The sequence below is a fragment of the Malus sylvestris genome, chromosome 8 (assembly GCF_916048215.2).
Source record: "Malus sylvestris chromosome 8, drMalSylv7.2, whole genome shotgun sequence".
NCBI lineage: Eukaryota > Viridiplantae > Streptophyta > Magnoliopsida > Rosales > Rosaceae > Malus > Malus sylvestris.
Genome location: NC_062267.1, coordinates 2,818,334 through 2,833,291, shown reverse-complemented (window position 1 = coordinate 2,833,291; position 14,958 = coordinate 2,818,334). Strand labels below are relative to the sequence as shown.

At 33.4% G+C, this 14,958-nt stretch overlaps 1 protein-coding gene across 1 annotated transcript; it reads right to left on the bottom strand.

Moving 5' to 3' along the window:
* Positions 1-1,153: 1,153 nt before the first annotated feature.
* LOC126633552 (ent-kaurene oxidase, chloroplastic-like) lies at positions 1,154-8,752 on the bottom strand. Its single transcript, XM_050304200.1, has 8 exons — positions 8,433-8,752; positions 8,169-8,329; positions 2,930-3,091; positions 2,694-2,834; positions 2,323-2,580; positions 2,075-2,236; positions 1,786-1,980; positions 1,154-1,693 (listed from the first exon to the last, which is right to left on the bottom strand). Exons 1-8 carry the CDS (start codon positions 8,614-8,616, stop codon positions 1,379-1,381), a joined length of 1,578 nt encoding a protein of 525 aa, XP_050160157.1. The 5' UTR covers positions 8,617-8,752; the 3' UTR covers positions 1,154-1,378.
* Between the last annotated feature and the right edge of the window lie 6,206 nt (positions 8,753-14,958).

Sequence of the window (14,958 nt, the reverse complement as noted above, 5' to 3'; positions counted from 1 at the left end):
TTTCCAAAACTTTAGATAGTTATTTGGAATGTTTTAAAAGGTTAGAACCAGTTTGAAATCATCCTGAAAAGTGGGGTAGTTATTTGGACTTAACTCTTTAATTTATTTTTCAGTGATATATTAATTTGATCAAATTTACAGATATAGAGGCAGAAATTGTTATAGGTATTGAGAACGTAAGTTGTGTGTGATTTACTATTTCGGTGTTCTGATAAGAGTGAACGACAAAATTGATGTATCCTACCGCTTCTATTAATAAAAAAAATTTGTAAATAGAATAATAACATGACGTAACTATGCTAATGTATGTTCATGAATATAACCAATCTAATAACATATATGGTGTTTCATGAAAACAGTTTGGAATTTGAAGATTAATCGTATTCGTGAAACGCATTGATAAAAGTTGACAATATTTAAGATTGTGGAGAACAGAATACAAAAAAATAAGCTCAATAATAGGAAGACTGTATAATGATAATCAATTAAGAAAACAGGTAGAATAACAAACTTGCTTACAGACAGAACAGTTTGAGTGGAATCTCTCTAAACAAATGTTTTTAGGGGCATTTAGATTTGGGTCAAAAAAACCAATATGATTTTAGGTTAAGTCCAATATTATTTTTTTATTTAATTTAATTTTTTATATATTTTTTTAAATATTAGAGATAAATTAAAATTTTCTAATTTGAATAAATCTATTTAATATCTTATAACAAATAATTAATTTACTAACCCAAATCCATTTGCTGAACATACGATCCTAACTCAAGTAACAAAAATATTACTGTATATTATACCTATAAGAGAGATATGAGACATCACTAAAAGATACAAAAAAAACATAATATACCTACAGACAAAAGACATTAATACGTGATACAAGCTGATTATGAAAAAGAATTTGTCATTAGGTAGATAAATACAATTAACTTGTAAGATATAGGTAGATTATAAAAATTAAAATTAAAATCTATAAATAGGGTTTAGAGCAGGAATAAGAACAAGAAATAACAAAAAATAATAATTAAAGAGATAATTAGGATGGAATTTAACTTATATAATAAATCTTTGCGGAACTGCTTGTGTTATCGGAACTCTATTCTTGTTATGCTGGTGCTAAATCCACAAAAAGAAACAAAGTATGGCCCGATGCGAGTCTCAAAACAGCTTTGTTATCGACAACATACGCTCTACTAAATTGATTTAGCAGTATTGTAGTACAAAGTAAAAGTAAATAAGATCCGACCATGTTTGATGTCATTCAACAAAAAAAAAGGGACGCTCAAAACTTATTCAACTGCGATACTACACGTTTCTTCAGGTAGATAAAATCCTAAAACCATCTCAAATTAGTTTGAGGCTTTATTTTTAAGCTTTACCAATTTCTTGGTTTGAGGATTGCATGCATAGGATGGAGTTTGCGAGTGGTGAGCCCAACGGTGGCCACATTTTCTTCCTCCCCATGTCTCAGCTTCCACTCAAACTCCTGCACCAACCTTCCAATGGAGGTGCACGCTATCAGCATTGCCTGCAGTGAACCGGCACACACCCTCTTACCGGCTCCAAATGCCATGGTCTTGTACAAATCCATCGGGTCGTGTTTTGGTTCCAAAAACCTCTCTGGCTTCCATTCTTCCGGGCTTTCCCATTGGTTCTTGTCCATGTTGCACCCGTATATGTTAATGGCAATCTGCGTGTACAATAGCATAACTTAGTAAAAGATCGATAACAATGTTGTGAAAAAAATGAAAAATATATCTAATGGAAACATTTATCAAGTACCTCTGTTCCGGCAGGAACATAGTAACCGCCTAATTGGGTATCTTCGTGCACATATCTAAGAGGAACTATAGGAACTGGACTGTACTTCCTTAAAGTTTCATGGAAAACAGCACCCAGGTACGGCATCTGGGACAAATGTTCCTCAGTAACCTTGTCTGTTCCGCAAACATTTTGAATTTCTTCAAAGAGACGATCCTGTTATATTACCAGGCAAAGTAGTCCAGTATTAGTTACCAAGAAAAAAAAACGGTGCACATACAAAATTTAAAAAATCAGCAACTAAAATAACCTGTTTTTTCTGATCTTTTGCAAGTTCATACATAGCCCATTCCGTTGTTACCAATGTAGTATCCGCTGTCTCGATAATCGTTTCCCAAATCAACATGGTTATTTGCTCAGGTGTAAGCGTTTTTGCTTCAGAAAGCAAGTAGTCGGTATAACAATTCAATTCCTGTTTCATACTCCATTCAAGTTACACGTACAACTACTAAGAAGTTCCCAAAAAAGATAATGCATTTGAAAGCAAGAAAAGAGCACCTCTCCTGAAGCAAGTCGCTTCTTCTGCTCTTCGATCAGGACATTCATTACTGCTATCCTGCGGCGAGAGAGTCTCTTCATGTTATTTTCTATGGTCTTATTAGGAACCCATCTCAGGTACGGGAAGAAGTCTCTCCAATCAACCTCGATTGCACCTTCCATCATGTCATTCACTAGAACCTTAAAGATATCGTCTCTTGATAATGTAGTACCAAGCTCCTCCACATTAATGGAGTCTTCTATATCCTTACCTATAGCCTGCAACCATTATGTTAGTTTCTACTATATTCTCAACTTCGCAATTTTAACGTCAAGTACAAGGAGGAAGCGTTACAGAATACTCGGTACTAACAAAATAAAGCAACACTCACTTGCTTCAAAGCAATTCCAAAGAGTTCAGACTCGAATATCTCTCTGAAATTTATAGCTTCTTGAGGCGAGTTGTTTACATGAGCATGCAATCGGCTAGCAACATTTTCCCTCATGGTATCTCTCTGGCTTCGGTGTCGCTTCTGAATATCACTAATGGAGTTATAACAAATGTACCATATCATCGGATAAGAAATAGTATGCGCATAAAGTGAGAACAAGAACCGTAACAACAAACCTGAGCATTCGCTCCAAGAACATTCGTGAGTACGTGTCGTTTTACCATCTTGTGAAAATCGTTGTAGTCACTTGTTGCAACCATACATTTATCGGAAGTGAGAATCTTAAGTGCCTTTGATAGCTTTCTCGTTGACATGGACGAATATCTGGTCACCATGGCCTGAAACAACCATTAGAGCAGAAGTGGTTACCAATTATTCAAAGGGAGTTTTAACGAATCCTTCATACCAAAATATATATATATATATATATATATATATATATATATATATATATAATGATACATAAACATTCATGTATTGGATAAAATCTTCCCCGTAATACATACAAGTTCATCAGAACATATTGAATTAGTAAGAAACAGAACTTTCATTGTTATAACCCTTTGATCAGTGCAATAGGCGTTGAGGACACGCCTATTGCTTATCAACTCTATAATGAAGTCCATGGAAAAGATAAACCCATAAGTCGGAAATCAGTTGAAATCTCAATCGAATGGATCTTTCATGGCTTCAAGCCTTCAAGAAAAAACACAGTATCTTAGGGCATGTTTGGTATTATATTAAAAAAAATTAACATTTGATCAAAACTTTTTTTGAGAACATGTCTTAAGAACAATTTTCTTCAAGACTCAAAATTTTGTTTTGTATTAGAGTCAAAATTTATTTTAAATCTTAACAATTTACAAAAAATAAAGAAAGACATCATCGTCCATAGATAGATTCAAAGAGGAGAGTGCATCGAAGGAGAGAGAAAAAGGAGAAAGAGGGAGGAAGAGGAGAGAGAGCATCAAGGGAGAAATAGGAGATAAAGAGACCATCAGGAGAGAAATAGGAGAGTGAAAGCATCAGGAGAGAGGGCCGGTGGGAAGAGAAAGAAGAGTAGGATTTTTTTATTTTTTTTTCTATTCTTCTCCCCTTCACTCTTCTTTTCCCATCCTTTTTATTTTGTCTTTCTTTCTTTATAAAAAAAAAAGTTAAGATATGACTTCATTTTGACATTTCTCCTCCATAGTCATCTAAACCTCTTGCTGTTCATTTTCTTCATCATTTGACATCTCTAAATTTTCTAGAGCACTAATTAGCTTAATAATCGGTATGAGCTTCTGGTTAGAGTGTTTAATGAGTTTTGTATGTTTCAATTCAATGAGAATCTTTTAGCCTCTATATTCTTATCTGTGGTAGAAAAATGGGTACGTCCATGATAACTTTTGGTAGATCAATGAATATTTTTAACCGTGAATAATTATTAGGTACAAAAGTTGCGGACAACAATTCACATTACATTGAACTGTGGCTAAAAAGTATATCGCCTTTGCACGTTTTATAGGCGAACTCATAGCTAAGCAGTTTTTATTGTGGAGCAAAACTTCGAGTTTATGCATTTTAATGATTAAACTAATAAATATTTCGACCATATATGAATTTAATATCGTAATATTTTTTAGCCTCTATATGCCACAAAAGTTGTGGACAAAAATTCACAATACATAAAACTATGGTTAAAAAGTATATCGTCTTTCCACGTTTTATAGGTGAACTCATAGGTAAGCAGTTTTATTGTTGACCAAAACTTCAGGAATTGATCTAACTTGAATGTATAATTGAGCTTATGCATTTTAATGATTAAATTCATAAATATCTCGACCACATATGAATTTAATATCGTATTGTCTTTTAGCCTCTATATTGGTATATGTGGCAAAAAAATGGGTACCTCCATGAGAAAATTTTGTAAATCCATGAATATTTTCAATCTGAATATTTATTAGATACCAAAAATTATAAATCTATTCGCGAAAGTCTAAGTCAATGCTACGTACAATATTTGTTCAGATATATTTAAGGAGCTGTTATTAGCACTCCAAAAATCTCCTTCTACACTCTGCACAATTGTATTTTTCATTCTAATTATAGAAAGTTTGGAGTGTCAAATGAGATTTTTGGAATGCTAATAACAATTTTCTATTCTATATTTATATACATTTTATTTTAGTTTGGAAGTCGACTTCCTTTTTTTGCTCTTTTTTTATCAAGTTAGGAGTATCACTGACTGTGACCTTGTGCAACTAGTTATTGATTTGTTTTGAATAATCAACATTATTTCTTACAATGTCTTGGGCGTATGAATAACAGAAAGAAAACGGTCATGATACAAGCTAATAGTAGTAATACTAATTAGTAAACAACTTGTGCATGATGTTTGCTTATAACCAAGTGGCATGAAGGGACAAATGTGTATTTTCATGCATGACTTGGAATAGTATTAGTCGTCGGGAGATTTTGCATCAATTTGTTTTTGTTTTTAATATGTATATATTAAGTGCCATTTTAATGGGATTGCTCACCACCCCTAAGTTGTGATAATGCCTTTATTTATCGTTGTTATGTGAGTTTAATTAAAATTTGAGATTGTGTTTATCCACTACATACATTTCCATTTTTTTTTTTTTGAGTCGAGCGATAGTATTAGTAAGTTAGATGTTAGATTAGTTACCAATAGAATTCGAACTCATGCCGTTATGCAAGAGCATAACACTTTTTCACTACTAAGGGCCACTTGCCAACAAGTTGATTGACATGTGTGACTTTACTAATACTATTCAAGTTATGCATGAAACATACACATTTGTCCCTTCATGCCACTTAGTTATAAGTAAACATCATGCACAAGTTGTTTACTAATTAGTACTAAAGCCACTCTGCCGTTCGGTGCAAGTGTGCCGACAAAGACGTCGGGCCCCTAAGGAGGGTGGATTGTAACATCCTACATCGAGACAGAGTGATGTGCCTTATATGTACATACCCACCTCCTATAGCACGAGGCCTTTTGGGAACTCACTAGCTTCGGGTTCCATCAAAACTCCGAAGTTAAGCGAGTTCAGGCGAGAGCAATCCTAGGATAGGTGACCCACTGGGAAGTTCTCGTCTGAGTTCCCAGAAACAAAACCATGAGGGCGTGGCAGGAGCCCAAAGCGGACAATATCGTGCTACGACGGAGTCGAGACTAGGGCATGTCATTGTATCATGACCGTTTTCTTTTTGTTATTCATACGCCCAAGACATTGTAAGAAATCATGTTGATTATTCACAACGAATCAACAACTAGTTGCACAGGGTTACAATCAGTGATACTCCCAACTTGATAAAAAAAAAAAAAAAAAAAAAGGAAGTCGACTTCCAAACTAAAATAAAATGTATATAAATATAGCAAAATTGTTATTAGCTCTCTAAAAATCTCATTTGACACTCCAAACTTTCTATAATTAGAAAGAAAAATACATTTGTGCAAAGTGTAGAATGAGATTTTTGGAGTGTTAATAACAGTTCCCTAAATATATGTATGTGGCATTGGCTTAGACTTTCGCGAATAGACTTATAATTTTTGGTATCTAATACATATTTAGATTGAAAATATTCATCGATCTACAAAATTTTCTCATGGAAGTACCCTTTTTTTTGCCACAGATACCAATATAGAGGTTAAAAGACACTACGATATTAAATTCATATGCGATCGAGCTATTTATGAATTTAATAATTAAAATGTATAAGCTCAATTATACATTCAAGTTAGATCAATGCCTGAAGTTTTGGTCAACAATAAAAACTGCTTACCTATGAGTTCACCTATAAAACGTGCAAATGCGATATACTTTTTTTTACCACAATTCTATGTATTGTGAATTTTTGTTCGCAACTTTTGTCGCATATAGAGGCTAAAAGATACTACGATATTAAATCCATATGTGGTTGAAATATTTATCAGTTTAATCATTAAAATGCATAAACTTAATTACACATCTAGGTTAGATCAATTCTCGAAGTTTTGCTCCACAATAAAAACTGCTTAGTTATGAGTTCGCCTTTAAAACGTGCAAAGATGATATACTTTTTAGTCACAGTTCAATGTAATGTGAATTGTTGTCTGCAACTTTTGTATCTAATAAATATCCACGGTTTTGACAAAAAAAATAAAATAAAATAAAATTATCCATGGTTAAAAATATTCATTGATCTACCAAAAGTTATCATGGGCGTACCCATTTTTCTACCACATATAAGAATATAGAGTCTAGAAGATTCTCATTTAATTGAAACATGTCAAACTCATTAAACACTCTAACCAGAAGCTCATTTAATTGAAAAGAAAAATGAATCAATATGTAAAAATTGAACCAATCAATTGAACACATACCAATTATTAAGCTAATTAGTGCTCTATAAATTTAGAGATGTCAAATGATGAAGAAAAGGAAGGGGATGAGGTTTGGATGACTATGGATGAGCAGATGAGGGTGCAAAATGACAACCATGGGAGATGGAAGGATTTTTTTAAAGAGAGAGAGAAGGGGCTTTGCTCCATGAAGATGATGAACTGATTAGGGTTTTATTTTTATTTTAAGTAGATTGAGTTGGGTGTAAAAAGAAGTTTGATTGAGTTGAGTTTTGATAAGTAAGGGCAATTTTGGAAATAACGTTGGGTGTAAAAAGATAATGATAGATAAATAAAATATAATATAAGTATAAAAAGTAAGCTTGGTGTTGAGATACAAAATATGGGTTCAAATAAAATTTCTCAACTCTAAAACCTTACTTTTGGTGTTTTGAAGAAATAAGTCAAATTTTTAGTTAGTTTTGAATCTAGTTTTTAAAAATAATTTTACCAAACAAGTTTTCAAGGTTTAAAACTTAAAAAGTGTTAAAGAACCCAAAAATAAAAAATATGATTGATTTTAAAAGATGAATTCAAGTAAAGTACCATATAAACCCTTAATTTTTAATACTAAACTTCAGCTACAGAGTCGATTGGCAATGATTAATTACTTGTCTACCCAGGTCAACTGGTGCAAAGGTCTAACTCCACCAAAATTAACCTCACTCAGAAGTTTCAGTGATGGATAAATATTGAATTTCACCTGGTAGAAACAAACTTCCGTAGTTCTATTAAGGTCAATTTATTTATCCATCAAATAACAAAAGTACCCTTCGAATATGTAACATTGTACTTGGTGATTTTTTTTATTTTCTTTTGGTTGATAAAGACGATGTTCTATGGGAAGGGACACAAATAAATATGGTGTGTATAATGAATTATTTCTTTATTCTATTTGAACTTCTCTAACTTAGAGGAAGGAGGGCTCGAACTTGGATGAAAGTACAGCTGCGCTCGCTAGCCAACTGATCTAACTCCCATATGTCGTTTTTCAGAGTGATTAGTGAGAAAGAGAAACCTACCTCTTTGGCAACATCAGCTGTATTGAGAACAACCATGGTGGTAGCACCAGTTCTGATAGAATAAATTGGTCCGTACTCCTCAGCCCACCTAGTAAACGTCTTGTACGGCTTCTTCTCCTTCAGCTGCAGCAAGTTCCCCACCACAGGCAGCCCTGGCACAACTGCAAAATTTCCAATGTACCGACCACCCAGTTCATCAAAACTCATAAATCGCCAACAAATAAACACAAAAATAAATAAAAGTGGGAAATTAGTAATAGGTACCTGGAACAGAAGGGAGTTTGGAGAAAGCGTTTTTATTGGGGAAGATCAAAGCTTTGACGGAAAACAGGAAGAGCAGAGACAGAGCAGCGATGGCAGCAGGGACTGCTAAGGGCATTGCTTGGAAATGTTGGAGAATCTGGTTAATGGGTGCCATTGATTGCTGGGTTGGTTGTGAAAGTTTCATTCACCCAGCAGAACAGCAGCATATATATACCGATAAGGTCGAGGCGGGATTCGATTGGAACGAATGGAAAATTGCGGTGGGATTAAAAAAGGAAGTTTAAAAACAAAGTGAGGGTGGCAGAATGAGCATTATTAGGACTAAGCTGGCTAAAATGGAAGATGGAAATTCGTCGTCTTTCTAAGTAAGCTGAGGAAAGGAATATGCCATTAAAGTGTGTGAACACAAATTAATCCAATGATATTTTAATTTTAATTTAAAATATAAGCGAGATGACAAGCCTATCAACGAGAATACTATTGTCATGAGTCGATTACACACAACTGTGAAAAACTATAATAATAATACAGAAAATTTTTGAGCTGACACGTGAACTTTTACCATCAAGTGACAAGAATGCCCTCATTAAATTAGTGTCGATCTTATTCGTTCCACGCGCATTTTAATACTCAAGCAGACTTGAGCTGCTAACTACGATTTTTCAAGTTTTTTTGCCCATGACAAAAGAGATAAGTCAAAGATATTAAAGATATGATTAAATTATTAATTCCATCTTTAAAGTTTTTCTTCTTGAAAATCAACTCAATCAAAAAAGGATTTACCACCAAATTCAATCAAGAATTTCACGGATTATTCCAAAATATTATTAATTAAATAATATATTCGGGATTATTTCTCAAGTATCTTTAAGATATCTTAACATCTTAAAGATATTTTCTTACTATATTCGACTGATGCACATTTTGGCCAATTGGACACCGACACATGACATGACAATCCCTACACATTTAGTAGCCCTATGAATAACCCATTCTCCACCAAATACTGTTAAGTTTTTACTACGCAGTTAAACCCTAACCTCTCTCTATTTTAAGAGAAATTGACTTAAGCATCAGATATCTATTGGTCAAACCCTCCCATCTCGTGGGCGTGTGGCTTTGATTCTTTTATCAATGATATTTAATTGTTTTATAAGTACAAATTCGTCAATACAAAGAACACAAATTTTTCCCACCACAACTATCACAATACCACCATCATTATAAATTTCTCTCCGTATCATGACCCTAGCACGTCAATGATAATGTTACTATGCATGAGTTAATTACGCACTACCACGTGGCAATTAAGCTAATTCACTTAAAATGTGTCACAACGATATTTATGTTGTAAAAAAACTTCTCTCCACCTCATGGTTCTAACGTGATCACGTTAATCGAAACATTAGTAGTTAAATACAAAAAATAACTATTGATCTGAGATATTGTCAGAAGGATATCGTTGTCGTTGTAATTAAATTTCTTAACCGAATCTTAATTACGCCACTAATCCGGATTCTTTTGCTCGGAGAGTTGAAGCAGGGTTATGCCGTTTGGAAGTTTGCTCCTGAAATGGAGCAGTCGTTCTCAGGCGTGTAGACAAAAGAGGGGATTGAGATGTCAGGCGAGAATCCGAAGGGGTTCAAGATACAAAGATACCTTGTACGTGTCACCAAAACAGAGTGTTTGCTCTGTTTAATATTTTTCCATTTATTTCCCTATTTACTTGGACTATACACGTGACCATGACTGCTCTCCTGTTTCGGCCCATTATTTTATAAAGAATATTTTTTATTTATTTTCGAGTGATATTTTAGTTTTAATTTGAAGATATTTTTTTTTTAAATCAACGGTACGAGAAAAATTATTGATATTGAAAAATAATACACTTAATTAGGAAACATAAACCAAATCCTTTGTACAAGGAGAAAAGATTAAAAATACATGAAAAAAAATGACATAAACCTTACACTTTTAGGGAAAAAAATAATAATAAAACAAGAGTACACATTGATAAAAATTGACAATATTGAAGATTCTCGAGATCATAATACTAACAAAAAAAAAAACAATAATACAGAGACTGTATAATGTTAATCAATTAAATAAGAGTGATTGGAATCTCTCTAAACTAATGTTCAACTGTAATCTCATAAACTAATGTTTTGTTTATTTTGAAAAGCTAAATTAATGGTTGAGAGAGGTTTGAAGTTCACATTTCTTATTCCTATCTATCTTAGTGATGGTGTGTGACGAATTTTACAAAGTTGGCCATACACTTACAATGTTCTTCTACCAAATATTCTGTAGTTGAAAAGAAAACTGATTTGTTGACGAATATGGTTTATACAAGTGACATGATTTTCGCACATTTATTTTTTTATTATTTTTTTGAACAAACAATAATATCTACAGTATGGGGTGGGGCGTTGGTTAAGCCTCACAATGGGTTAGCCATAATAAGTGGTTTGAATTCGTCTTTAGCGATAATCAAACCTAAGACCTCTCATTTATAACTAAAAAGGAATACACTAGACTATAGTACTTAGTGACATTTATTTCTTTTTTCTTTGTGACATTGAAGAGGTTCGAACTTTGAACCTAGCCTACTCATACCAATCCTCACCTTTTGTTTTAACAAATACCAATCCTCACCTTTAGACTTTGCACATTTAACTTTTCTTTATACATTGTTTACTTTTGTATTATAATTTTTGTTTAATTTATTCAATCTTAAAATGTAAAAAATTAAAAAATAAAGGATGTGAAGATTCATTGAACCAAATAAAAGAAAAAAGACCTCAAATAGCACTACGGTCTTGGGGTATGCCTTCACTTGTAAGTGAGAACTTTTAAGTTTCATTCTCATCAAAGGATAATTCTAACTAAATTATTATGACTAACCCATTATGTGCCTTAACACACTTTCTCTACACCTTATTGTAGATAAACTCTGTGTATTTAAAAAGAAAAAGCCACTCTAATTATGCAACAATTTACGGCCGGCCCAATCCAAAGCTTATGGAAGAGCGTTACCTGGATTGGATCCATTTCAAAATAAATCTTAGATATTATTTTTAAGAAAGTCTTGTCCCAGCTCCAGCCCAATATTTGATAAGTGAAAATTTGAAAAGAAAAATCTCAAACCCAATTTGCCATATAAATTCATTTTGTGCCAGCATGAGCAGACCATACAGGATCTCAACCCCATTCTTCCCGACCCAAAAAAAAACCCGAAACAAAATGGGCCCAGAAATTTTGACCCCGAACCGTTTGGTATCGAGTTCGGTTTTACGTAGTGCTAGTGTTCGGTGATCTTGAACCAAACCGATTTTTTATTATTAATACGATTTAAAATTTAAAATTTGGGCCTTCAAAGAATTATTTTTGTTGAAAGACAACACTAACTAGAGATATTTACCGGTTCAAGTGCTTCTGTACTGTGCTGCGCACACTCGTTAGAAGCGCGATTAGAGAATACCCTGAATGCATGAGTTTGTACTTCTTTGTGAGAGTATTGTTACATAGGACGGACATTTGCAGTCGAGAATTTCTCTTTGCATGGAAACGAAAGTCCACCCACAAACACTTCACTTCGCACTTGGCAATTGGCATGGTCGTCTCAAATCTCATATGGACACTCGACTCGAAGGCCAAAAGTCACCAAACACAAAGAGAGAGAGAGAGATGTTATAAACTTATAGTGCATGGTAGTCCCCGTTAATATTCTCAATTGCCTTACTTTATATAAACTAATGATGAACTTTTAGGTAGGTGATGCTATTTCAAACTCATTTTTATCTTCCACACATATTTGGTTATCGGATTATATTAATTAAAGATGATCAAGTGACAGAAATTAACAAAAAAAATGTGTCCAAATAAAAATAAGTGTATAGATAGCACCACCTTTTTAAGTAAAACAAAATTTGAATGGAAGAGACATCATCATCATATCCAACAAGAGAAGAAAAGAATATAAAAAATAAAAATAATTTAATGGATACCAAACTTAAAAGGAAAGGGAAGGTGGGTTACTTAGTAATTGAGGAATTAACCAAAAATTAATACCAAACTTCCAAACTTCCAAATTTGGAAGTTTAGTAATTGATAGAAACAAAAAATTAATGCCAAACTTCCCTACTTTATCTTCCAAACTTTCAAATTTGTCCTTGAATAAATAAAAATGAAAAATTAATTTTATAACCCTAACACAAACAACAATAATCTCTCTACACCATTTTTATTTAATCTAGTGAACCCAACCATAAAGACAGCAACTCGTCTTCGACATCGTCAGCGATCACGATCCCTCTCTACTATTCTTCATATGTCTCATCTTCTCTCTTAAATTCTTGGCTTACATCTTTGCTTTCTCTTAATTTTGGTAAGTTATACACATTGAATTTTAGTGAATAAAAAAAAGCAATCAAACCCCACAGCTGCAAGGCTTTTGTGCATTTTCACTTTCACTCCAACACCCATTTGTTGAACATTAAACCAAATTGAAAAAGATAGAAATTTTTAACTGTTAGAGAAAAAACAGGGATCTAACAAGAAAAAAAAAAGAATTGTACTTGTTTAATTTTCGCTCAAAAACAATAAAACACCACCCAACATTTGCTTGTAAAAATAACCCAATCAAATGATAAAAAAAGAAGGTACTTTCTTCATCATGTAATAACGAAAAAAAAAAAAAAAGAGTGTAAGGGGATGGTACCATCAAGTTGGAGAAGGGTTACTGGCCTTAGGATTAGGTTCATCGGATTCAATAAAATGGGTGTAGAGATAGAATTTTTTGCCGTTTGTGTTTGGGTTTATAAAATTGTTTTTTCTTTTTTATTTAAGGGTGAATTTGGCAGTTTGGTAAACAAAATTTTCTAATTGGGTGTAAATATAAGAAAACTGAGTTCAAATAAAATTTCCCCATTGAACCCAGCAGCACAGCACCTACGTACGTCTTTTGTCACTTTACGCTCGATAACCATCCATTCCATGCCTGTATATTAAGCTACAAACACAGTACGTATATTGCGCGGTGGACCACAAGCATCAAGGATTCAAGCATGAAGCAGAAGCATGCAAAACATGAAACGTCGTGTTTCGAGCTGCTGCAATGCCTTATGAGATGCATGCCATGCACGCACAACAAAAAATGGTACGTAATTTACCCTAGTTCATACCAAATCCACCCACATATATTAGCATTCCTATCAATCTAATTATCTATTCAAAGACAAAAGCATGTGTAAGTATGTTTGATTAGAGTAACTCTCATACCGGGATGGGGAGAATTACTATGTTGCCGGTAAAGCCAAAGTATGTAGTTGGGTCTTATATTTTCGTGAAAGGTTTCCTGTAGACGATGTACAATTGTCTTACCTAAATTTTTCTCTTATAACATTACGATGTAGTGAAAATTATAATGTACGTTTAGTATCGAAAAATAAAAGCATAAATATCATTATTTTATTGTCTAGATATCCTTTAAAGAATTGGGTTAATTAATTATGTACAAGATGCAGACGTTGTTCTTGCTTGGGGTTTTGGGTAACTCATGGAGTGGCATCTCAGCAACAAACACAACCAAAAATATATATACAAACAAACACACACACACACACACACACACACACACACATATATATATATGCGTGGTAGAGAAATTTTTCAGAAATACAGAAGGGTAGGTACATCTTCTGCTCTGGGGAAGAAGAAACCCTATCGTATATCGGGTAGCCAAATTGTTGGAAATAACATTTAAACGCAAATTTTGGTTGCTCACTTCCTGGTTCCTGCCATGTCCGCCACCCCTTCCCTAGGGGTTTTGGGTAACTCATGGAGTGGCATCTCAGCAACAAACACAACCAAAAATATATATACAAACAAACACACACACACACACACACACACACACACACATATATATATATGCGTGGTAGAGAAATTTTTCAGAAATACAGAAGGGTAGGTACATCTTCTGCTCTGGGGAAGAAGAAACCCTATCGTATATCGGGTAGCCAAATTGTTGGAAATAACATTTAAACGCAAATTTTGGTTGCTCACTTCCTGGTTCCTGCCATGTCCGCCACCCCTTCCCTAATTTCATCTGACATAATGCCACTGTCTAATGCATCTGTCTATTTTTTCTCGTTTCGTCATATTTTTATTTTTTTTAAATATTGAAGAATTAATGTGTAAAAGGTACACAAAATTTGGAGAGAAAGAGTATATACTTCTCTCTTCTCCGCTACTCTAATTATGCCAGATAAGTGAACTTAACATTTTTTATTACGAAACTAACAGAATATGGAAAAAAGTGATAAAATTTTGAATGTTGTAAAGTGGCACAAAGTAAGTTCGATCATACAAAAAATAAGCCAAAAATAAATAAGAAGGTGAACTCTACGTTACTTTATTATTGATGTTTAAAATTTTTGGTAGGTCATTACTTTATTATTTTTTAAATTTTTGGTGGGTTCAGTTTTTATTAAAGAGTATTCAATCATATACGATTTGTCTTCTG